The 18373-nt window shown below is 48.3% G+C and overlaps 1 protein-coding gene across 4 annotated transcripts in view; it reads left to right on the plus strand.

Annotated features, from left to right (window-relative positions):
• The window catches only part of LRSAM1 (leucine rich repeat and sterile alpha motif containing 1), a 55548-nt gene that overhangs the window by 16158 nt on the left and 21017 nt on the right, over positions 1-18373 (plus strand). For all 4 annotated transcript variants that reach the window (XM_010367842.2, XM_030920240.1, XM_010367843.2 and 1 more), the window contains 7 exons: positions 1603-1693; positions 8864-8994; positions 13346-13375; positions 13800-13922; positions 14257-14396; positions 15636-15680; positions 17732-17802. In XM_010367842.2, the coding sequence (XP_010366144.1) occupies positions 1603-1693; positions 8864-8994; positions 13346-13375; positions 13800-13922; positions 14257-14396; positions 15636-15680; positions 17732-17802 (631 nt within the window). The remainder of the gene's footprint in view (positions 1-1602; positions 1694-8863; positions 8995-13345; positions 13376-13799; positions 13923-14256; positions 14397-15635; positions 15681-17731; positions 17803-18373) is intronic.

The raw sequence follows: 18373 nt of genomic DNA on the forward strand, positions 1-18373 counted from the left end.
CCAGCCTGGCCAACATGGTGAAACCCCATCTCTACTAAAAATACAAAAATTAGCTGGGTGTGGTGGTACGCGCCTATAGTTCCAGCTGCTCAGGAGGCTGAGGCAGGAGAATTGCTTGAACTGGGAAGGCAGAGGTTGTAGTGAGCCGAGATCACACCACTGCACTCCAGCCTGGGCCACAGAGCAAGACTTTGTTTCAAAAAATAGTAATAATAGTAGCATTTCATGTAGATAGTAACCGAGAATCTCCTTTTCGAGGAAACCACTTTGAGTTTGATATATATTCCTCCAATTTTTTTCTATAAAATATTAATGTGAAAGTGTATGAATGTATTATCTAACAAAGGAAGAATCATATATATATATATATATATATTTTTTTTTTTTTTTTAATAGAGTTAGGGTCTCGCTATGTTGCCCAGGCTGGTCTCGAACTCCTGGGCTCAAGTGATCCTCCCACCTTGGCCTCCCAAAGTGCTGGGATTACAGGCATGAGCCACTGCACCCAGCCAGTGGAATCATATGCTATATGCTGTCCTATAACTTCCTTTTTTTCACTCACGTATTTATCCAAAGTGAACTGAGAGGCCGGGGGCATGACTCACACCTGTAATTCCAGCACGTTGGGAGGCAGGCGAATTGCTTGGGTCCAAAACTTTGAGACCAGCCTGGGCAACATAGTAGGACCTTATCTCTACAAAAAATACAGGAGTTAGGCATGGTGCTGCGTGCATATAGTCCCAGCTACTCAGGAGGCTGAAGTGGGAGGACCGCTTAAACCTGGGGAGGTCGAGACTGCAGTGGTCGTGCCACTGCACTCCAGTCTGGGCGATGGGAGGGAGACTTTGTCTTAAAAAAATGTAAAAAAGTGCTTGCTTCTGTTGTAACCAAGCGAGTTATAGAGAAATGCCACAATTTGAGACAAATTAAGGAGTCCTTTATTAGCCAGCTACCAAGAGGCGGATAACGCTCAAAATTCTCTTGGCCCCGAGGAAGGGGCTAGTTTTGTTTTTATACCGTGGTCTAAATAGGGGAGGAGAGAGTTTAGCTGAAGCAATTTTTACAGAAGCAGAACTGGCAAAAAGTTAAAAAATTAATTGGTTACAAAAGCAGTTACAAAACATCAACAGTTCCAGGTGCAGGGGCTTAAACTATCACAGAGAGATAAATGCTGGGGTTTTGTGTGTCATCCACCTCGCGGGCCTCCCCAGGAGCTGCTGGTGCAGCTTGCCTCTATATCTTATCAGTAGGTGCATTCCTGCCTGTGATTTGAGTCAGTTTACACTAGTTATGCCCTTAAGGGAGGGAGGTAAAAGGGGCTGCAAGTGAAGAAACTAAAATGGAGTCTGTCTGGCTCTCTCTCTGCTAGGAGAGAGTCACTCAGGTTAAAACAAGGTAGGTTATCACACTGCCTGCCTGCAGTCATCCCAGGCACTGGCAATGCAGCTGTAAGTAACAAGATAGCTCAGTCACCTCTGCTGTCAGGCCATGCCTGCTGGATGAAGGTGACAGAGGACACACAAATTGATAAGGAAATCATCTGGTCTCTGGTTGCACTGGTAGTGAACTGCACTGTAAAGCAGGTTCCCCTTGTGTCTGCAGATGCTGAGCCTCGACGCCTCGGCCATGGTCTACCCGCCACGGGAGGTGTGTGGTGCCGGCACCGCGGCCATCCTGCAGTTCCTCTGTAAAGGTAAAGCCAGGCCACCGCCTCCTCCCCTCACTGAGGAACCATGACCTCCACGGCCACCCTGTGCCAGCCCAGGCTGGGGAACAGCAGAGACAGAAAGAAATGGCCACCGTGGGCCGGGCGCGGTGGCTCAAGCCTGTAATCCCAGCACTTTGGGAGGCCAAGACGGGCGGATCACGAGGTCAGGAGATCGAGACCATCCTGGCTAACACGGTGAAACCCCATCTCTACCAAAAATACAAAAACTAGCTGGGCAAGGTGGCGGGCGCCTGTAGTCCCAGCTACTCAGGAGGCTGAGGCAGGAGAATGGCGTAAACCCAGGAGGCGGAGTTTGCAGTGAGCTGAGATCTGGCCACTGCACTCCAGCCCGGGCGACAGAGCGAGACTCCGCCTCAAAAAAAAAAAGAAAAAAGAAATGGGCACAGTGGCCGGGTGCGGTGGCTCAAGCCTGTAATCCCAGCACTTTGGGAGGCTGAGACAGACGGATCACAAGGTCAGGAGATCGAGACCATCCTGGCTAACACAGTGAAACCCCGTCTCTATTAAAAAATACAAAAAACTAGCCGGGCGTGGTGGCGGGCGCCTGTAGTCCCAGCTACTCGGGAGGCTGAGGCAGGAGAATGGCATAAAACCGGGAGGCGGAGCTTGCAGTGAGCTGAGATCCGACTACTGCACTCCAGCCTGGGCGACAGAGCGAGACTCCGTCTCAAAAAAAGAAAAGAAATGGCCACAGTGCCTACCTGTTTGGAGTTCGAAGTCTGGCAACGGAAGCAGGCAAAACAAGCGATTAGACAGGGAAAGAGTTACAGACTGGTTATGGGAGTACAGTGGCGCAGCTGATATATTTTGGGGCCATGGGGAAGGCCTGTCTTTGAGAGTGTGGCTCCACTGACACGAGTCATGGTTAAGATTTAGAAAAAAGCAGAAAGCTGTTCCGCCAGCAGGTGCATATGGAAGGGCCTTGATGGGAAGTTTGACAGAGAGAGGGCCAGTGTAGCTGGAGTGAGGAAGCAGAGAGAAGAGAGATGGGGGAAGCCAAAGACTGTGCCCAGGCCCAGTGTTCAGTGGGAGAGCATGTAATCAGTCATTAGGCTGCAGGGAGGAGAAGGGATTGGAGGAGGAAAGAAAGAGTGCAGGACGGGACCAGTTAGGAGGCTGTCGGGTCATCCAGGAGAGAGACGCACAGCAGAAGGAGCTAAAACCCGGAGCCAGCACTGGCTGGAGGCGGGAGGAGAGCAGGATGCCTTGTCAGGCTGGAAGTTCTTAGTGGTTCTGGTCACCTGTGGGACTTTCAGAACGCAACCAAGACACACATGCACACATGCCTATGATAACCTGACTTATGGCCATTGCAAAACAGTGGGGAAGGATGGTCTTTTCAATAGCTGATTCTGGATCAACTGGATGTCCCTGTGGAAAAAATGAACTTTAACCTCTTCCTTAAACAGGAGACAGGCAGTACTCATTATAAAAGATTGGTACATTCGATTTAATTAAGGCTGGACATGGTGGCTTGCGCCTGTAATCCCAGCTCTATGGGAGGCCAAGGCAGGAGGATCTAGAGCCCAGGAGTTTGAGACCAGCTTAGGCAACATGGTGAAACCCTGTCTCTACAAAAAAAAAAATACAAAAATCAGCAAGGCGTGGTGGCATGTGCCTGTGTTCCCAGCTACTTGGGAGAGTGAGGTGGAAGGATCACTTGAGTCTGAGCTATAATGATGCCACTGCACTCCATCCTGGAGCAAGACTCCAACAGAGCGATACCCTATCTCAAAAACAAAAACAAAAACAAACAAATTAAAAATGGTTTAATTAAAATCAAAATTTATCTTCCTCAAAAGATACCATTTAGGGAAAGAAAAGGAAAGCCATAAAGTTAGAGATGATATTTGTAATACATACATATCCAACAGAGGACTGGGATCTGGACTATAAGCAGAAATCCTACAGATCCACGAGGAAGACATTAGCAAAAGACTTGACTAAGAATTTTTACAAGAGAATGTCCACACACTGGCTCACACCTGTAATCCCAGCACTTTGGGAGGCTGAGGTGGGCAGATAACCTGAGGTCAGGAGTTTGAGACCAGCCTGGTCAACATGGTAAAACTCCGTCTCTACTAAAATTACAAAAACTAACTGGGCATGGTGGCGGGCACCTGTAATCCCAGCTACTTAGGAGGCTGAGGCAGGAGAATCACTTGAACCTGGGAGGTGGAGGTTGCAGTGAGCTGAGATTGTGCCACTGTGCTCCAGTCTGGGTGACAGAGCAAAACTCCATCTCAAAAAGAAAAAAAAAAAAGAGAGGGATGATATACAGATAAGGAACAGTATCTGAAAAAAGTACACAACATCATCTTAGTCAATGGGAAAATGCAAAGTAAAACTGCAGAGAGATACTTCGACACACCCACTAAAATGGCCAAAAGTTTTCAATGGAAAAAAAAAAACAAACTTCCTGCTGACAAGTCAACCAGAAATAAAAAACAAAAAATAGGCTGGGTGCGGTGGCTCACACCTGTAATCCCAGCACTTTGGGAGGCCGAGGCGGGCGGATCACGAGGTCAGGAGATCAAGACCATTCTGGCTAACACGGTGAAACCCTGTCTCTACTGAAAATACAAAAAAACTTAGCCAGGCATGGTGGCGGGCACCTGTAGTCCCAGCAACTCAGGAGGCTGAGGCAGGAGAATGTTGTGAACCCAGGAGGCGGAGCTTGCAGTGAGCCAAGATTGTGCCACTGCACTCCAGCCTGGGTGACAGAGTGAGACTCCATCTCAAAAAAATAAATAAAATGGCTAAAATTGACCTGGCAATACCAAGAATTAGCAAAGATGTGGGAGCAACAGGAACTTCCATATACTGCAAGTGGGAAGATAAAGTGAAAATTGCCTTAAAAATTATTCTCAATATCTACTCAAGCTGAACATTCAAATATCCTATGGCCCATGAGTTCCATTCCTAGGTACATGGCTCTATTAGTCTGTTCTCACACTGCTATGAAGAAATTCTCAATTTCTATGAAGAAATTCTTTATAAAGAAAAGAAGTTTAATTGACTCACAGTTTCACATGGCTGGGGAGGCCTCAGGAAACTTATAATCACGGCGGAAGGCACCTCTTCCCAGGGCAGCAGGAGACAGAATGAGTGCCAAGAGAAGAGGGAATCCCCTTATAAAATCCTCAGATCTCATGAGAACTCACCCATCGCCATGAGTATAGCATGGGGAAACTGCCCCCATGATCTAATCACCTCCCTCAAGGTCCTGCCCCCAACATGTGGGGGTTAGAAGTCAGACATTTAGGTGGGAACACAGGGCCAGACCGTATCAATGCCCAACGGAGATGCATATGAATAAATACCAAAAGCCATGTGCAAAAATGTTCCTAGCAGCACTATTTATACCAGTCCAAACTGGAAACAGCTTTAATGTCCATCAGGAGTAGAATGGATAACTAAACTGTTTTATACTCATGTGTGGATACCACACAGCAAGTGGAAACAATGAGCCACTGCTCCTTCCAACAACCTAGATGAGTCTCGCAAACAATGTGGAGTGCAAGGAGCCAGACACAAAGGAAAATGTGCTCGTGTCAGTCACCACAGAGCTTTGAACCAGCACTGGTTCCTGGTCATGAGAGTGTGTTCACCTTTAAACATTCATCAAGCTCTGTGTGAAGATTCTGTGCTCTCGGTTGGCCCAAAGACGATGAGTTATCTCGATTGATTGCTCAATTACAGATTTAAGTCCTTGTTCTACTCGTTCCCCTCTTCTCACCGCTGCACTTGACTAATCTTAAAAAAGAGAAAGAGAGAAAGATTTTGTGCTCTTTTCTTTATGTATGTTATATTTTACTTTAAAAGAAAGTGCAGGGGGGTGGCTACAGTCATAGCCACCAGCCCGCACATATGCAAATCAGAGTCTTCAAGCAACAGGTGATTCCAGTGTACACCCTGGCCAATGGCTGAGTTAGCTAGACCAAAGCTTTTATTTTCTTTAAAAGATTTTGTGGCTGAACAAGGTGGCTGACACCTGTAATCCCAACGTTTTGGGAGGCCAAAGCGGGTGGATCACTTGAGCCCAGGAGTTCAACATGGGCAACATGGCAAAACTTCATCTCTACAAAAAATGCAAAAATTAGCCCAGCTTGGTGGCACACTTGTAACGCCAGCTGCTCAGGAGGCTTAGGTGGGAGGATTGCTTGAGCCTAAGAAGCGGAGATTGCAATGAGCCAAGATCGCACCACTGCACTCCAGCCCGGGTGACAGAGAGAGACCTTGTGTTTAACAAAAAAAAAAAAAAAAAAAAAAAAGGATTTTGGGCCAGGCGTGGTGGCTCACGCCTGTAATCCCAGCACTTTGGGAGGCCGAGGCAGGTGGATCACCTGAGGTCGGGAGTTTCAGACCAGCCTGACCAACATGGAGAAACCCCGTCTCTACTGAAAATACAAAAACTAACTGAGCGTAGTGACGCACGCCTGTAATCTCAGCTACTCAGGAGGCTGAGGCAGGAGAATCACTTGAACCCGGGAGGTGAAGGTTGCAGTGAGCCAAGAATGTGCCATTGCACTCCAGCCTGGACAACAAAAGCAAAACTCTGTCTCAAAAAAAAAAAAAAAAGATTTTGACTGGGCATGGTGGCTCACGCCTGTAATCCCAGCACTTTGGGAGGCCCAGGCGGGTGGATCACTTGAGGTCAGGAGTTCCAGACCAGCGTGGCCAACATGAAACCCCGTCTCTACTAAAGATACAAAATGCACGGTGGTGGGCACCCATAGTCCCAGCTACTCACGAGGCTAAGGCAGGAGAATTGCTTGAACCCAGGAGGTGGAGTTCAAGGGAGGTGGAATGAACGCCACTGCTCTCCAGCCTGGATGATAGAGTGAGACTCCTTCTCAAAAAAAAAGAAAAAAAAAATGAAATTATGCAATATTTAGATATATGCTAGTCATAAAGAATAAAGGAGTGAACGTATGTTTACCTACTACACAGCTTGAGAAGTAATTTTTCTTTTTTCTTTTTTCTTTTTTTTTTTTTTTTTTGAGATAGAGTCTCACTCTGTCACCCAGGCTGGAGTGCAGTGGCAAGATCTTGGCCCACTGCAGCCTCCGTCCCTCCGGGTTGAAGTGATGCTCCCGTCTCAGCCTTCTGAGTAGCTGGGATTACAGGCGCCTGCCACCACGCCTGGCTAATTTTTGTATTTTTAGTAGAGACAGGGTTTCGCCATGTTCACCAGGCTGGTCTCGTATTCTTGACCTAAGGTGATCCACCCGCCTCGACCTCCCAAAGTGCTGGGATTACAGGCCTGAGCCATCACGCCCAGCAAGAAATAATTTTTTTAATTTTTTTATTTTTTGAGACAGAGTCTCGGTGTCACCCAGGCTGGAGTGCAGTGGCGCAATCTTGGCTCACTGCAACCTCCGCCTCCCAAGTTCAAGCGATTCTCCTGCCTCAACCTCCTGAGTAGCTGGGAATACAGGCGTGTGCCACCACGCGGCTAATTTTTGTATTTTTAGTACAAAAATAGTGTACTAAATGTTGGTCAGGCTGGTCTTGAACTCCTGACCTCGTGATCCACCTGCCTCAGCCTCCCAAAGTGCTGGGATTACAGGCGTGAGCCACCATGCCTGGCCAAGAAATAATTTTTCAATTTACCTAAACTATGTAGAAGTATATATATATATATATATATATATATATAATTTGTTTTTTGACCTTTTTAAAAACATTAAAGAGACTGGGTGTGGTGGCTCATGCCTGTAATCCCGTAACTTTGGGAGACCAAGATGGGCGGATCTCCTGAGGTCAGGAGTTCGAGACCAGCCTGACCAACATGCCAAAACCCTGTCTCTACTAAAAATGCAAAATTAACTGGGCGTGGTAGTGCATGCCTATAATCCCAGCTACTTGGGAGGCTGAGGCAGGAGAATCGCTTGAACCCGGGAGACAGAGGTTACAGTGAGCAGAGATTGCACCACTGCGCTCCAGCCCGGTGGCAGAGCAAGACTCCATCTCAAAAAATGAAAATAAATAAATAAAAATAAAAATAGACATTAAAGAAACCATGAAAGATATCATATGATGTGATTCTATGCCTTGCTTTTTTTTCTCTCAAGAAAAGTCTTGGGTTTTTTCTGGTCTCATAATACGGTTTGAATATCCCCTTGAACTGGTCACAGGATTTCATGTGGTGGTGCCAGTAGCTTCGTAGCCATCCCTGTGGTGAACACGGAGGGCATTTCCAGTTTCCTGCTGTTCTGAACATTTGAACTGACACCTCTCTGTCACTGTGTGCACTTTCCCCTAGGGTGAGTGAGAGGGCATGAGCACCCTAGGGTGCCCTGGGAAGAGGTCCCACCTGTGTCCATCCCATGAGGAGTGGCTGAGAGGACCTTTCTCCCCCTTCACAACCTGCGTAACACGCAGTATTATCTTAAAGACTCTGCTAATTGGACGGATAACAAGAGAGCCCATTATTATTCTAATGTCACTTCCTTGATTCTGTGGATATTTTTCATATGTATTCTGCCCATTTTTAGCATTTCTTGTGACCTGACGGTATCCTTCCCATGAGGGGAAAATGATAACTCTGAGTACATCAAAACTTACAACTTGTTTACCCTGGAAGGACACCATTATCAAAGTTAGAAGACCAGTTGTCACCTGGAAGAAGATAGTTACGACATATTATAGACCTAAGGTTATTAACTATAATATATGAAGAACACCTACAAATCAATAGGAAAAAGACAAACAGCCAAATAGGAAGTAGGTCTAAGGTATGAACCCTTTGGAGTTTTACAGACAAAACAATACATGGCCAGAGAAGGAAAGCATCTTGCCCAAGGTCTCACATTCAGGGAATTATTGGTAGAGCTGGATCTAGGACCCAGGTTTCACTTCTTATCTCAGGCTTTTTCATCACCTCATTCTGACTTGGGTGGAAGCTGTAGCCAGTACCCATTGACTCACTCTGCTGACATTTACTGAGCCCCTGCCACATTCCAGGCCCAGGGCTAGGACCGGTGAAAACCACAGAGCGCCCAGGCTAGGGAAGAGGAGAGCAGTGGCTGAGTCAGGGCGGGGCCGGCTGCCCTGGCAGTGGGAGCGGGTGTCTCCGGGTACCTCAGCTGTCTCCTCCCTCCTGGTCAGCTTGTGTCTCCTCTCTTACAGAGTCAGGGCTGGAATACTACCCCCCTTCTCAGTACTTGCTGCCTGTTCTGGAGCAAGATGGAACCGAGAACTCTCGGGACAGCCCCGATGGGCCCACGGACAGATTCTCAAGGGAGGAATTAGAGTGGCAGGTAAGACAAGCCAGCCTGCTGCACGCATGTGTATGTATGTGTGCGTGTCCGTGGACGTGCGTGTGCATGCATGTGCATGTGCGTGCATGTGCATGTGCGTGCATGTGCATGTTGAGGGAGCTGGGAATGGAAGGGGGCTGCGTGGTTCAGAGCTGCAGCTCCCGGATTCCTCCATAGAACTAGAACTGGCCTCCCGACAAGTTGAACTGCTTTTTCAAGGCCTGCTGTGGCAGCCTCATCCCACCAGCTTGCCAGGCACAAGCTGTTCCCTGCTGCTCTCTGTTCCCTGAACTAACCACGACACTTCCCTCTTCAGGGCCTTTGAATAAGCAGCTCCCTCTGTCTGGAATCTCCTCACTCACTTGTCTTATCCTCCAGTTCTTTTTTTTTTCCCCCCTTTTTTTGAGACAGGGTCTTGCTCTGTCGCCCAGGCTGGAGTGCAGAGGTGCGATCATAGCTCACTGCAGCCTCAACCTCCCGGGCTCAAGTGATCCTCCCGCCTCAGACTCCCAAAGCGCTGGGATTATAGGCATGAGCCACCATGCTCAGTTCTCAGTTTAAACATTACATCCTCTGAGAAGCTCCAATCCAGGTCAGGTCTCCTGTTGTGTGTTCTCAGAGTGCCCTGCATGGTTCCTTGGTAGCACTTATCACAGTGCTAAATTGATGAGGAACTCTGGGAAATGATCTGTCTCATGTCTGTCTCCCGTGCTGGATGAAGCTTTGTGAGAATAGGGATTGTGTCTGCAATATTCATTGCTATCTCTCAGCAAATACTTCTGAACCAAATGCCACTCACTGTCTGGAACACACACCCACCATGCTCTGGGTCTAGTGAAGGAGTCAGACAGGCACATGTGTGAGCACCAGTGACTGGCTGGCCCTGTCAGGTTCTGGCGATAAGCTAGCACAGGATGACATGGAGGAGGAAGCTCAAAGGGTTTGTCACATTAGCCTGGGTGTACCCTCTGCCCCCATCCCCAAGGCTCACGATCCAGGGTCCTCTGCTGGATGGTAGATAGGGGAGGCCATCACCGGGCAGGAGTGTCAGCTGCCAGGAATTTGGCTTCATATCTTTCAGTGACTCTTAATCTCTGGTTCCTAGATGCCACCCTTTCCCATTTTCCACTGCTGCTGGGAATGCTTTTGGGATTGTATTATTATTATTATTATTATTATTATTATTTTTATTTTTATTTTTATTTTTTTTTGAGACAGAGTCTCACTCTGTCGCCCAGGCTGGAGTGTAGTGGCCAGATCTCAGCTCACTGCAAGCTCCGCCTCCCAGGTTCACGCCATTTTCCTGGCTCAGCCTCCCGAGTAGCTGGGACTACAGGCGCCCGCCACCTCGCCTGGCTAGTTTTTTGTGTTTTTTTTAGTAGAGACGGGGTTTCACCATGTTCGCCAGCATGGTCTCAATCTCCTGACCTCGTGATCCACCCGTCTCGGCCTCCCAAAGTACTGGGATTACAGGCTTGAGCCACCGCGCCCGGCCCTGGGATTTTATTATTATTATTTTATAGTTCAACAAGAATTAGAGAGGGAGGAGAAGGCTGTATGGGAAAATTGTGCCAGTTCACATTCTCAGAAAATATTTGCAACATAGTCACTTGCTAAAGGATTCATAGATTGAACGTAGAAAGAACTCTTTCCAATCAGTAAGAAGAAAACCATCCCAATAGAAAAAATATTGGAAGGCCGAGGCAGGTGGATCACTTGAGGCCAGGAGTTTGAGACCAGCTTGGTCAATGTAGTAAAACCCTGTCTCTACTGAAAATGCAAAACTTAGCCAGGCATGGTGGCGTGCACATGTAATCGCAGCTACTCGGGAGGCTGAGGCACAAGCATCACTTGAATTCAGGAGGCAGCAGTTGAAGTGAGCCGAGATTGCGCCACTGCACTCCAGCCTGTCCAGGTGACAGAGTGAGACTCCACCTCAACAAACAAACATTTAAAAATGCCAACTTTGCTGGTAATCAGAGGAGAGGCATGTAAGTTAAAACAACATTGAAATACCATTTCCTTCCTCGAGATTGGCACACATTTTGACATGACAATTTCTGTTGGCCAGAGTGTGGGAAACAGGTGTCCTCATAAACTGCTCTTGGGAGTGAAAATTGATATCACTACTTTGGAGGATAATTTGACAGTAGATGTCAAAAAAAATTTTTTTTTTTTTTTTTTTTTTGAGACAGAGTCTCACTCTGTTGCTCAGGCTGGAGTGCAGTGGTGCAATCTCGGCTCACTGCAACCTCCACCTCCCGGGTTCAAGCGATTCTCCTGCTTCAGCCTTCCAAGTAGCTGGTATTACAGGCATGCACCACCATGCCTGGCTAATTTTGTATTTTTAGTAGAGACGGGGTTTCACCATGTTGGCCAGGCTGGTCACAAACTCCTGACCTCAAGTGATCTGCCCACCTTGGCCTCCCAAAGTGCTGGGATTACAAGTGTGAACCACCACACCCTCCAGATGTCAAAAATTTTCATGGGCACAGCCCGTGATCCAGAAGTTCTGCTTCTCAATGTATACCCAAGAGAAATGCTTACACGAGGAGACATTTGCAAGAGTGTTTATTGCACCCTTATTTGTAGTATTGGATGCCCCCCAAATGTTTGTCGGTGGGAAGAGGCTGCCCCTGGGTCATGTGCACACCATGAGATGGAGTATTTGAGCCTCGACTCGCCGGGATGCATGGATTAGTGAAAAGGGCAGATTGCAGAACAGGATGGGCTAGTCTATTTCCATTCTTATGTTTAAAAAGAAAACTCAATAAACACCAGCCTGGGCAATGTGGCGAGACCCTGTCTCTACAAAAAATACAAAAAAATTAGCCAGGCATGGTGGCACGTGCCTGTGGCCCCAGCTACTAGGGAGACTAAGGTGGGAGGATGGCTTAAGCCCAGGAGGTTGGAGTTTGCAGTGAGCCAAGATTACGCCACTGCACCCCACCCTGGGTAACAGAGCTAGACCCTGTCTCAAAAAAGAAAAAGAAAACTCAAAACAAAAAAAGGAAGCAGATAGGTAGTTGCCAGTGGCTGGAGTGGGAAGAGGACTTGATGATGAAGTGGCATGAGGGAATTTTCAAGGATGATAGAATTGTTTCCTTTTTTCTTTTTGAGACAGTCTCACTCTGTGGCCCAGGCTGGAGTGCAGTGGCATGACCTTAGCTCACTGCAACCTCTGCCTCTCAGGTTCAAGTGATTCTCCTGCCTTAACCTCCCGAGTAGCTTGGATTACAGGTGCCCGCCACCACGCCTGGATAAGTTTTGCATTTTGTTAGTAGAGATGGGGTTTCACCATGCTGGCCAGTCTGGTCTCTATTAAAAATACAAAAAATCAGCCGGGTGTGATGGTGGGTGCCTGTTTTCCCAGCTACTCAGGAGGCTGAGGCAGGAGAATTGCTTGAACCCAGGAGGTGGAGGTTGCAGTGAGCCAAGATTGTGCCACTGCACTCCAGCCTGGGCAACAAGAGCGAAACTCCGTCTCAAAAAAAAAAAAACCTAACTCTTGTGTATGTATGTATTGATGTTTAATTACATCAATAATTAATTAAACATCAATAATAGAATTGCTCCTTATAATAAATGTTGCTCCAACAATATACCTGCTCCTTATAATAAATTTAAACAATACAGACAATTACAAACCAAGTGAATGTCAGCCCTTCCACCCTGCACTCCCGTTGCCTGGAGGTAGTCATCGTTGACTGATTAATGACTGTCTTTCCTGACCTTTGACTCAATACATACACACGTATGCTGAAAGTTGAGTTTTCTTGATGATGTTTTTGCAAAAGTAGAATCGTGCTACACACAGGTGAGGGATCACACACATTCTCCCCATTGGCAGTTGTGTAATAGTCCACTATATGGATGCAGCATGACTTACGTACAGATGCTGATAGATGTGTGAGTTATTTCCAGTGTTTTTGCTCTTTTGAATAATTCTACATGAAGTTGTCCCCACACCTTTGTGCATTGTGAATATTTTGGTGGACTGTAGGTGTGTTACGCAGACATCCATGGGCATCAGATATCCCATTTCCTGCTCTGTTCTTCAGACCATCATCCCTGCTCAGGGCTGCATCCCAGAACTGTCTTGAAGAGCCTCCTCCTATGGTGTCACGCACACAGTGGCAGCCCACGGGTTCTCATCAGGTGTCCACTGGAACCACCTGATGGCCTTGATCAATACGGATCCCCTCATCCCCTGACCCCACCATTCTGAGGCAGTAGTCTGGGGTGGGCCAGAGTCTGTATAACATCAGGCCACCCAGGGGTTCCTGGTGCCCATGCCAGGGAGAACCACTGCTGCCAGCCTCTCTTGACCACTGTCTTTTTTTCCTCCCAGAACAGGTTCTCAGACTATGAGAAGAGGAAGGTAAGAAAATGCCTTTACCCTTCTGTCACTCTTTTCTCATTAAAGATCTCAAATCAACTCAGAAAATATTTGAGAAAATGACTTCTTCCCAGCTCAGAATTAGAGGTCACAGTAATGCCTTCCCCTTAGATGCACGGTCTGCTGCATCCTCACGTGCCTCGGGTGGGTGGTAGAGCATCCATGTGACAGGTGCAGAGACTGAGGCTCCGAGGGGTTGAGCCCAGCCCCAGGCTCTAGACCACCAGCCTCTTCTGTTAACAGCTTATTTTATTACAGTTGGGCCCTGGAAGGAGGGGAGTGGGGGTTGCTCAGCATGAAGACCTGGAACCTGCACTGTCGGTGTTAAGGGGTGGATTCTCCCTACTTCTGTGTCCTAACTCCCCCAGGGCCTGTGCTGACAGTCACCAGGATCTGTGTCTTGCAGGAACAGAAGATGCTGGAGAAACTCGAGTTCGAACGGCGCCTGGAACTGGGGCAGCGGGAGCACGCCCAGCTCCTTCAGCAGAGCAGCAGCCAGAAGGATGAGATCCTTCAGACGGTCAAGGAGGTTTGTGAACTGCCTGCTAGGGTCCAGCCTGGCTGCACCCCCCCGCCAGTGGCCTCCTGGCTTGGGGCGAGGTCCCTGGAGTGTGGAAAGGCAGTGGGATGAAGCTGTCACTTCCTTCTGTCCCTCAGCACCTGGGAGGGCCCTTACGGATCACCCAGGCCAGCCTCCCCATGTGCAGATGGACACTCTGAGGCCTGCCAGGAGGAGCTGGCCCGCAGCCACACAGAAAGGACTGGCAAGGCGGGGTGGAAAGACAGCCTCCTAACCCCAGTCAGTACCCTTCACAGCATCTGAGGGGGTCCCAGGGGCTCAGGACCCCCACCCCCTGCTGCAGGAGCAGTCCCGGCTGGAGCAGGGCCTGAGTGAGCGCCAGCGCCACCTCGACGCAGAGCGGCAGCGGCTACAGGAGCAGCTGAAGCAGACAGAACAGAACATCTCCAGCCGGATCCAGAAGCTGCTGCAGGAGAATCAGAGGTTGGGCTCTGCTCCTCGGCCCCAGCCCCAGAGTCCTTCCCCAGGCAGTCCCCTGAGGAGCCAGGAGGAGTGTGTTTTTCCGTCACCACCTCTGCTCTTGCCCTGGGCTTCCCTTGTCAGGATCCAGTCTGGGTGCTTCAGCTGGCACCAGCGTACAGAGAAAAGAATCTGACCCAGGCATTACAAAGTCTGGTTTCTTAGCATGAGACTGCTACCAGATTGGACCTGTGGCCTCAGGCAAGTGCTTCCCCACTGGGTCCCAAGCTTCCCATCTATAAAGTGAGTGGGTTTGACTCGATAGTTGGGATCACATCTGCTCCAGTATTTTGGGTTCTACGTAACCCGTTGAACTGAGGTCAGCTATTCACCTGTAGTGAGATTTGCCTTAACAAACTCTATGCAAGGTAGGAGCTACTGAGAGCAGATCTTGATGGGGCTGGGGAGACATGGTGCCAGAGAAGCCTAAGAAGTCTAGTGAGGGGGTCCATTGCAGGACCATTCCAGAAACAGGCTCTAGCCATATGCCCTGCTGCTTCCAGGCCTCCTTTTTCTAACCCTGAATCACTTGTTTCTCCATCACCTGTCAGTTTCACAGTACCTGCATGAGTTCAGGTAACTGGTCACTTGTTGGGTGCTTCTTATGTGCCAGCTTGTTACATCTATTTCCTCATTAACTCTACAAATTCACCAAGAAGCTGGGTTGTTTGTGTTTTGTTTTGTTTGAGACAGAGTCTTACTCTGTCACTGAGGCTGGAGTGCAGTGGTGTGATCTCGGCTCACTACAACCTCCTCCTCCCAGTTCAGGGAATTCTCTTGCCTCAGCCTCCCAAGGAGCTGGGACTACAGGCTCAGCTCTCAGATATCCCATTTCCTGCTCTGCTCTTCAGACCACAGCCACCACACCTGGCTAATTTTTGTAGAGACTGGGTTTCTCCATGTTGACCAGGCTGGTCTCGAACTCCTGACCTCAAGTGATCTATCCACTTCAGCCTCCCAAAGTGCTGGGATTACAGATGTGAGCCACCGTGCCTGGCTGGGTTTTTTTATTCTTCTAATTTCTTAGGTGAGGAAACCTGGGACTTGAGTGATTTCAGTAACTGGCTAAGAACCCAGAGCTCCCAGCTAGTAGAGCTAAGGTGCCCCCAGCCCATTTCCTACACCCGTCCGCACAGCCAGGGCAGTGAGACAGGAAACAGGCCTGCTGGGGACTGCCAGGACCTTTCATGATTTTCTCCACAGACAAAAGAAAAGCTCCGAGATTTTGAAATCGCTGGAAAATGAAAGGTAAGTGTTCTTCCAGGGGAGGGCAGTTTGTTTGTTTGTTTGTTTGTTTGTTTGTTTGTTTGTTTGTTTTAGATGGAGTCTTGCACTGTTGCCAGGCTGGAGTGCAGTGGCGCAATCTCAGCTCACTGCAACTCCCGCTGCCCAGGTCCAAGCGATTCCCCTGCCTCAGCCTCCCTAATAGCTGGGACTACAGGCATGCACCACCACGCCCAGCTAATTTTTTGTATTTTAGTAGAGATGGGGTTTCACCATGTTGGCCAGGATAGTCTCGATCTTCTGACCTCATGATCCGCTCTCCTCGGCCTCCCAAAGTGCTGGGATTACAGGCATGAGCCGCCGCACCCCAGCCAAGGAGGGCAGCTTTGAGGAGGGAATGTCTTGTGATTCTCCAGAGGATTGTGCCAGGACATTTCCCTAAAGCTATAAGGAGATTCACCTCTTTAGAGGATATTTAATTACAAAGAATCATTCCCTTCAAGTTCATTAAAACATATGTAAACTCCTGAAAAACATTCAGAGACATGAATAAGGCTATATTTATAATGTCCAACTGTATTCCTAGTATAAAAAGTTAAGGCCAGGCGCAGTGGCTCACATCTGTAATCCAGCACTTTGGGAGACCGAGGTGGGCAGATCACTTGAGGTCAGGAGTTCGAGACCATCCTGGCCAAAATGGCAAAACCCTGTCTCTACTAAAAATCAAAACTTAGCCAGGAGTGGTGGCAGGCGCCTGTGGTTCCAGGAAAAAAAAAAAAATTCAGAAAAGAAATCTACATTTCTGGAAAGAAAAATTATTTAGTTACATAAATTATGTATGGAGGAATAACCTGCAGCCATTAAATGTCTTATTGAATAATATTCCTCATTAAGGGAAAACCTAACATATTGCTAATGGAAAAAGTGACAGGCTATATTTAAAGCAGAATTTTTCGTATATCTTTTTTTTTTTTTGAGATGGAGTCTTGCTTTGTCACCCAGGCTGGAGTGCAGTGGCACAGTCTCAGCTCACTGCAAGCTCCGCCTCCCATGTTCACACCATTCTCCTGCCTCAGCCTCCTGAGTATCTGGGACTACAGGCACCCACCACCATGCCCAGCTAATTTTTTTTTGTATTTTTAGTAGAGACAGGGTTTCACGGTGTTAGCCAGGATGGTCTCAATCTCCTGACCTCATGATCTGCCCACCTCGGCCTCCTAAAGTGCTGGGATTACAGGCGTGAGCCACTGCGCCCAGCAACTTTTTTTTTCTTTTTTTTTTTGAGACCGAGTCTCACTCTGTCACCCAGGCTGGAGTGCAGTGGCACGATCTCGGCTCACTGCAACCTCTAACTCCCTAGTTCAAGCGATTCTCCTGCCTCAGCATCCCGAGTAGCTGGGACTACAGACGCGGTGCCACCAGACCCGGCTGATTTTGTATTTTTAGTAGAGATGGGGTTTCACCATGTTGGCCAGGCTGGTCTCAAACTCCTGACCTCAAGTCATCCGCCCGCCTCAGGCTCCCAAAGTGCTGGGATTACAGGTGTGAGCCACCGCACCCGGCCATATGACTATTTGTGAAGGAAATATTTAAAGGACATTTTGCTAGGTGCTAGCTTACCTTCCCAAAAACATTCTGTCAGTTGACACTCCTCTCAGCAGGCTAGGAAAGTGCACATTTCTCCACCATCATCACCTTCACCAGCACCAGCAGTTACCAGTTTTCTTCATCTCAACCAACCTAGTAGGTGAAAAGGTTTTACTTTCTTTAGTTACCAGTAATGTTAAGCATCTTTCCAGATGTTTATTGATCACTTGAATTTCAGCATTGGCTATTTGTTTCCTTTGCCCATTTTCTAAGGGAGTGTCCATCTTTTTACACAAGATATTCGAACTACAGGCTGAAGGCGAACAGGGCCCCAAGGGTTGCTTGTGATGTGTTAGGCATCCAGAGACCCCATCCAGGTGTAGGTTGCCAAATCAAGGAGGCCTTCCTGGAGGAGGTGGTGTTCATCTGCTGGGATTTCCTGTTGGAAATGTTAAATTTGCTGAATGAATGGACGGATTTTTTTCTAGAATAAGAATGGAACAGTTGATGTCCATAACCCAGGAGGAGACTGAGAACCTGCGGCGACGTGAGGTTGCCTGTGAGTTTCGGGATGGGGAGCTCGTGAGCACGCTGCCTGCTGGCCGGGCTGGCAGGGTAGATGGCCTTCCCTCTGTTGGCCATGCATGGAGGGGGCATTGAGTGTTGGCCCTCGAGAGGGGCAGTCAAGTCCCACCATGGAGCACAGGCTCTGGAGTCAGCCTAGACGTGGATTCAGAGTCCCAGTTCAGACACCCACCATGTGACCTTAGGGACGTTACTGCTCCCCAACTTTTCCAAGCCTTGGTTTTCTTAGCTACAAAATGGAGGAAATGGGCCAGGTGTGGGGGCTCATGCCTGTAATCCCAGTGGTTTAGGAAGCCGAGGCTGGAGGATCACGTGAGCCCAGGAGTTCAAGGCTACAGTGAGCTGTGATCACGCTACTGCACTTCAGCCTGGGTAACACAGTGAGACTGTTTCTCAAAAAAACAAAAAGAAAGTCCAAATGTTCCCAAATAGAGGATTATTTAAATAAATGTTGGTGACCCATGTGCTGTGGCGCTCTGGTGTTAGCATCCCATTAACATGTTCTCACGGGGAGTGTTCATAAAAAGTGGGACGTGGGATGATAC

This window comes from Rhinopithecus roxellana, chromosome 16 (genome assembly GCF_007565055.1).
Source record: "Rhinopithecus roxellana isolate Shanxi Qingling chromosome 16, ASM756505v1, whole genome shotgun sequence".
Taxonomy (NCBI): domain Eukaryota; kingdom Metazoa; phylum Chordata; class Mammalia; order Primates; family Cercopithecidae; genus Rhinopithecus; species Rhinopithecus roxellana.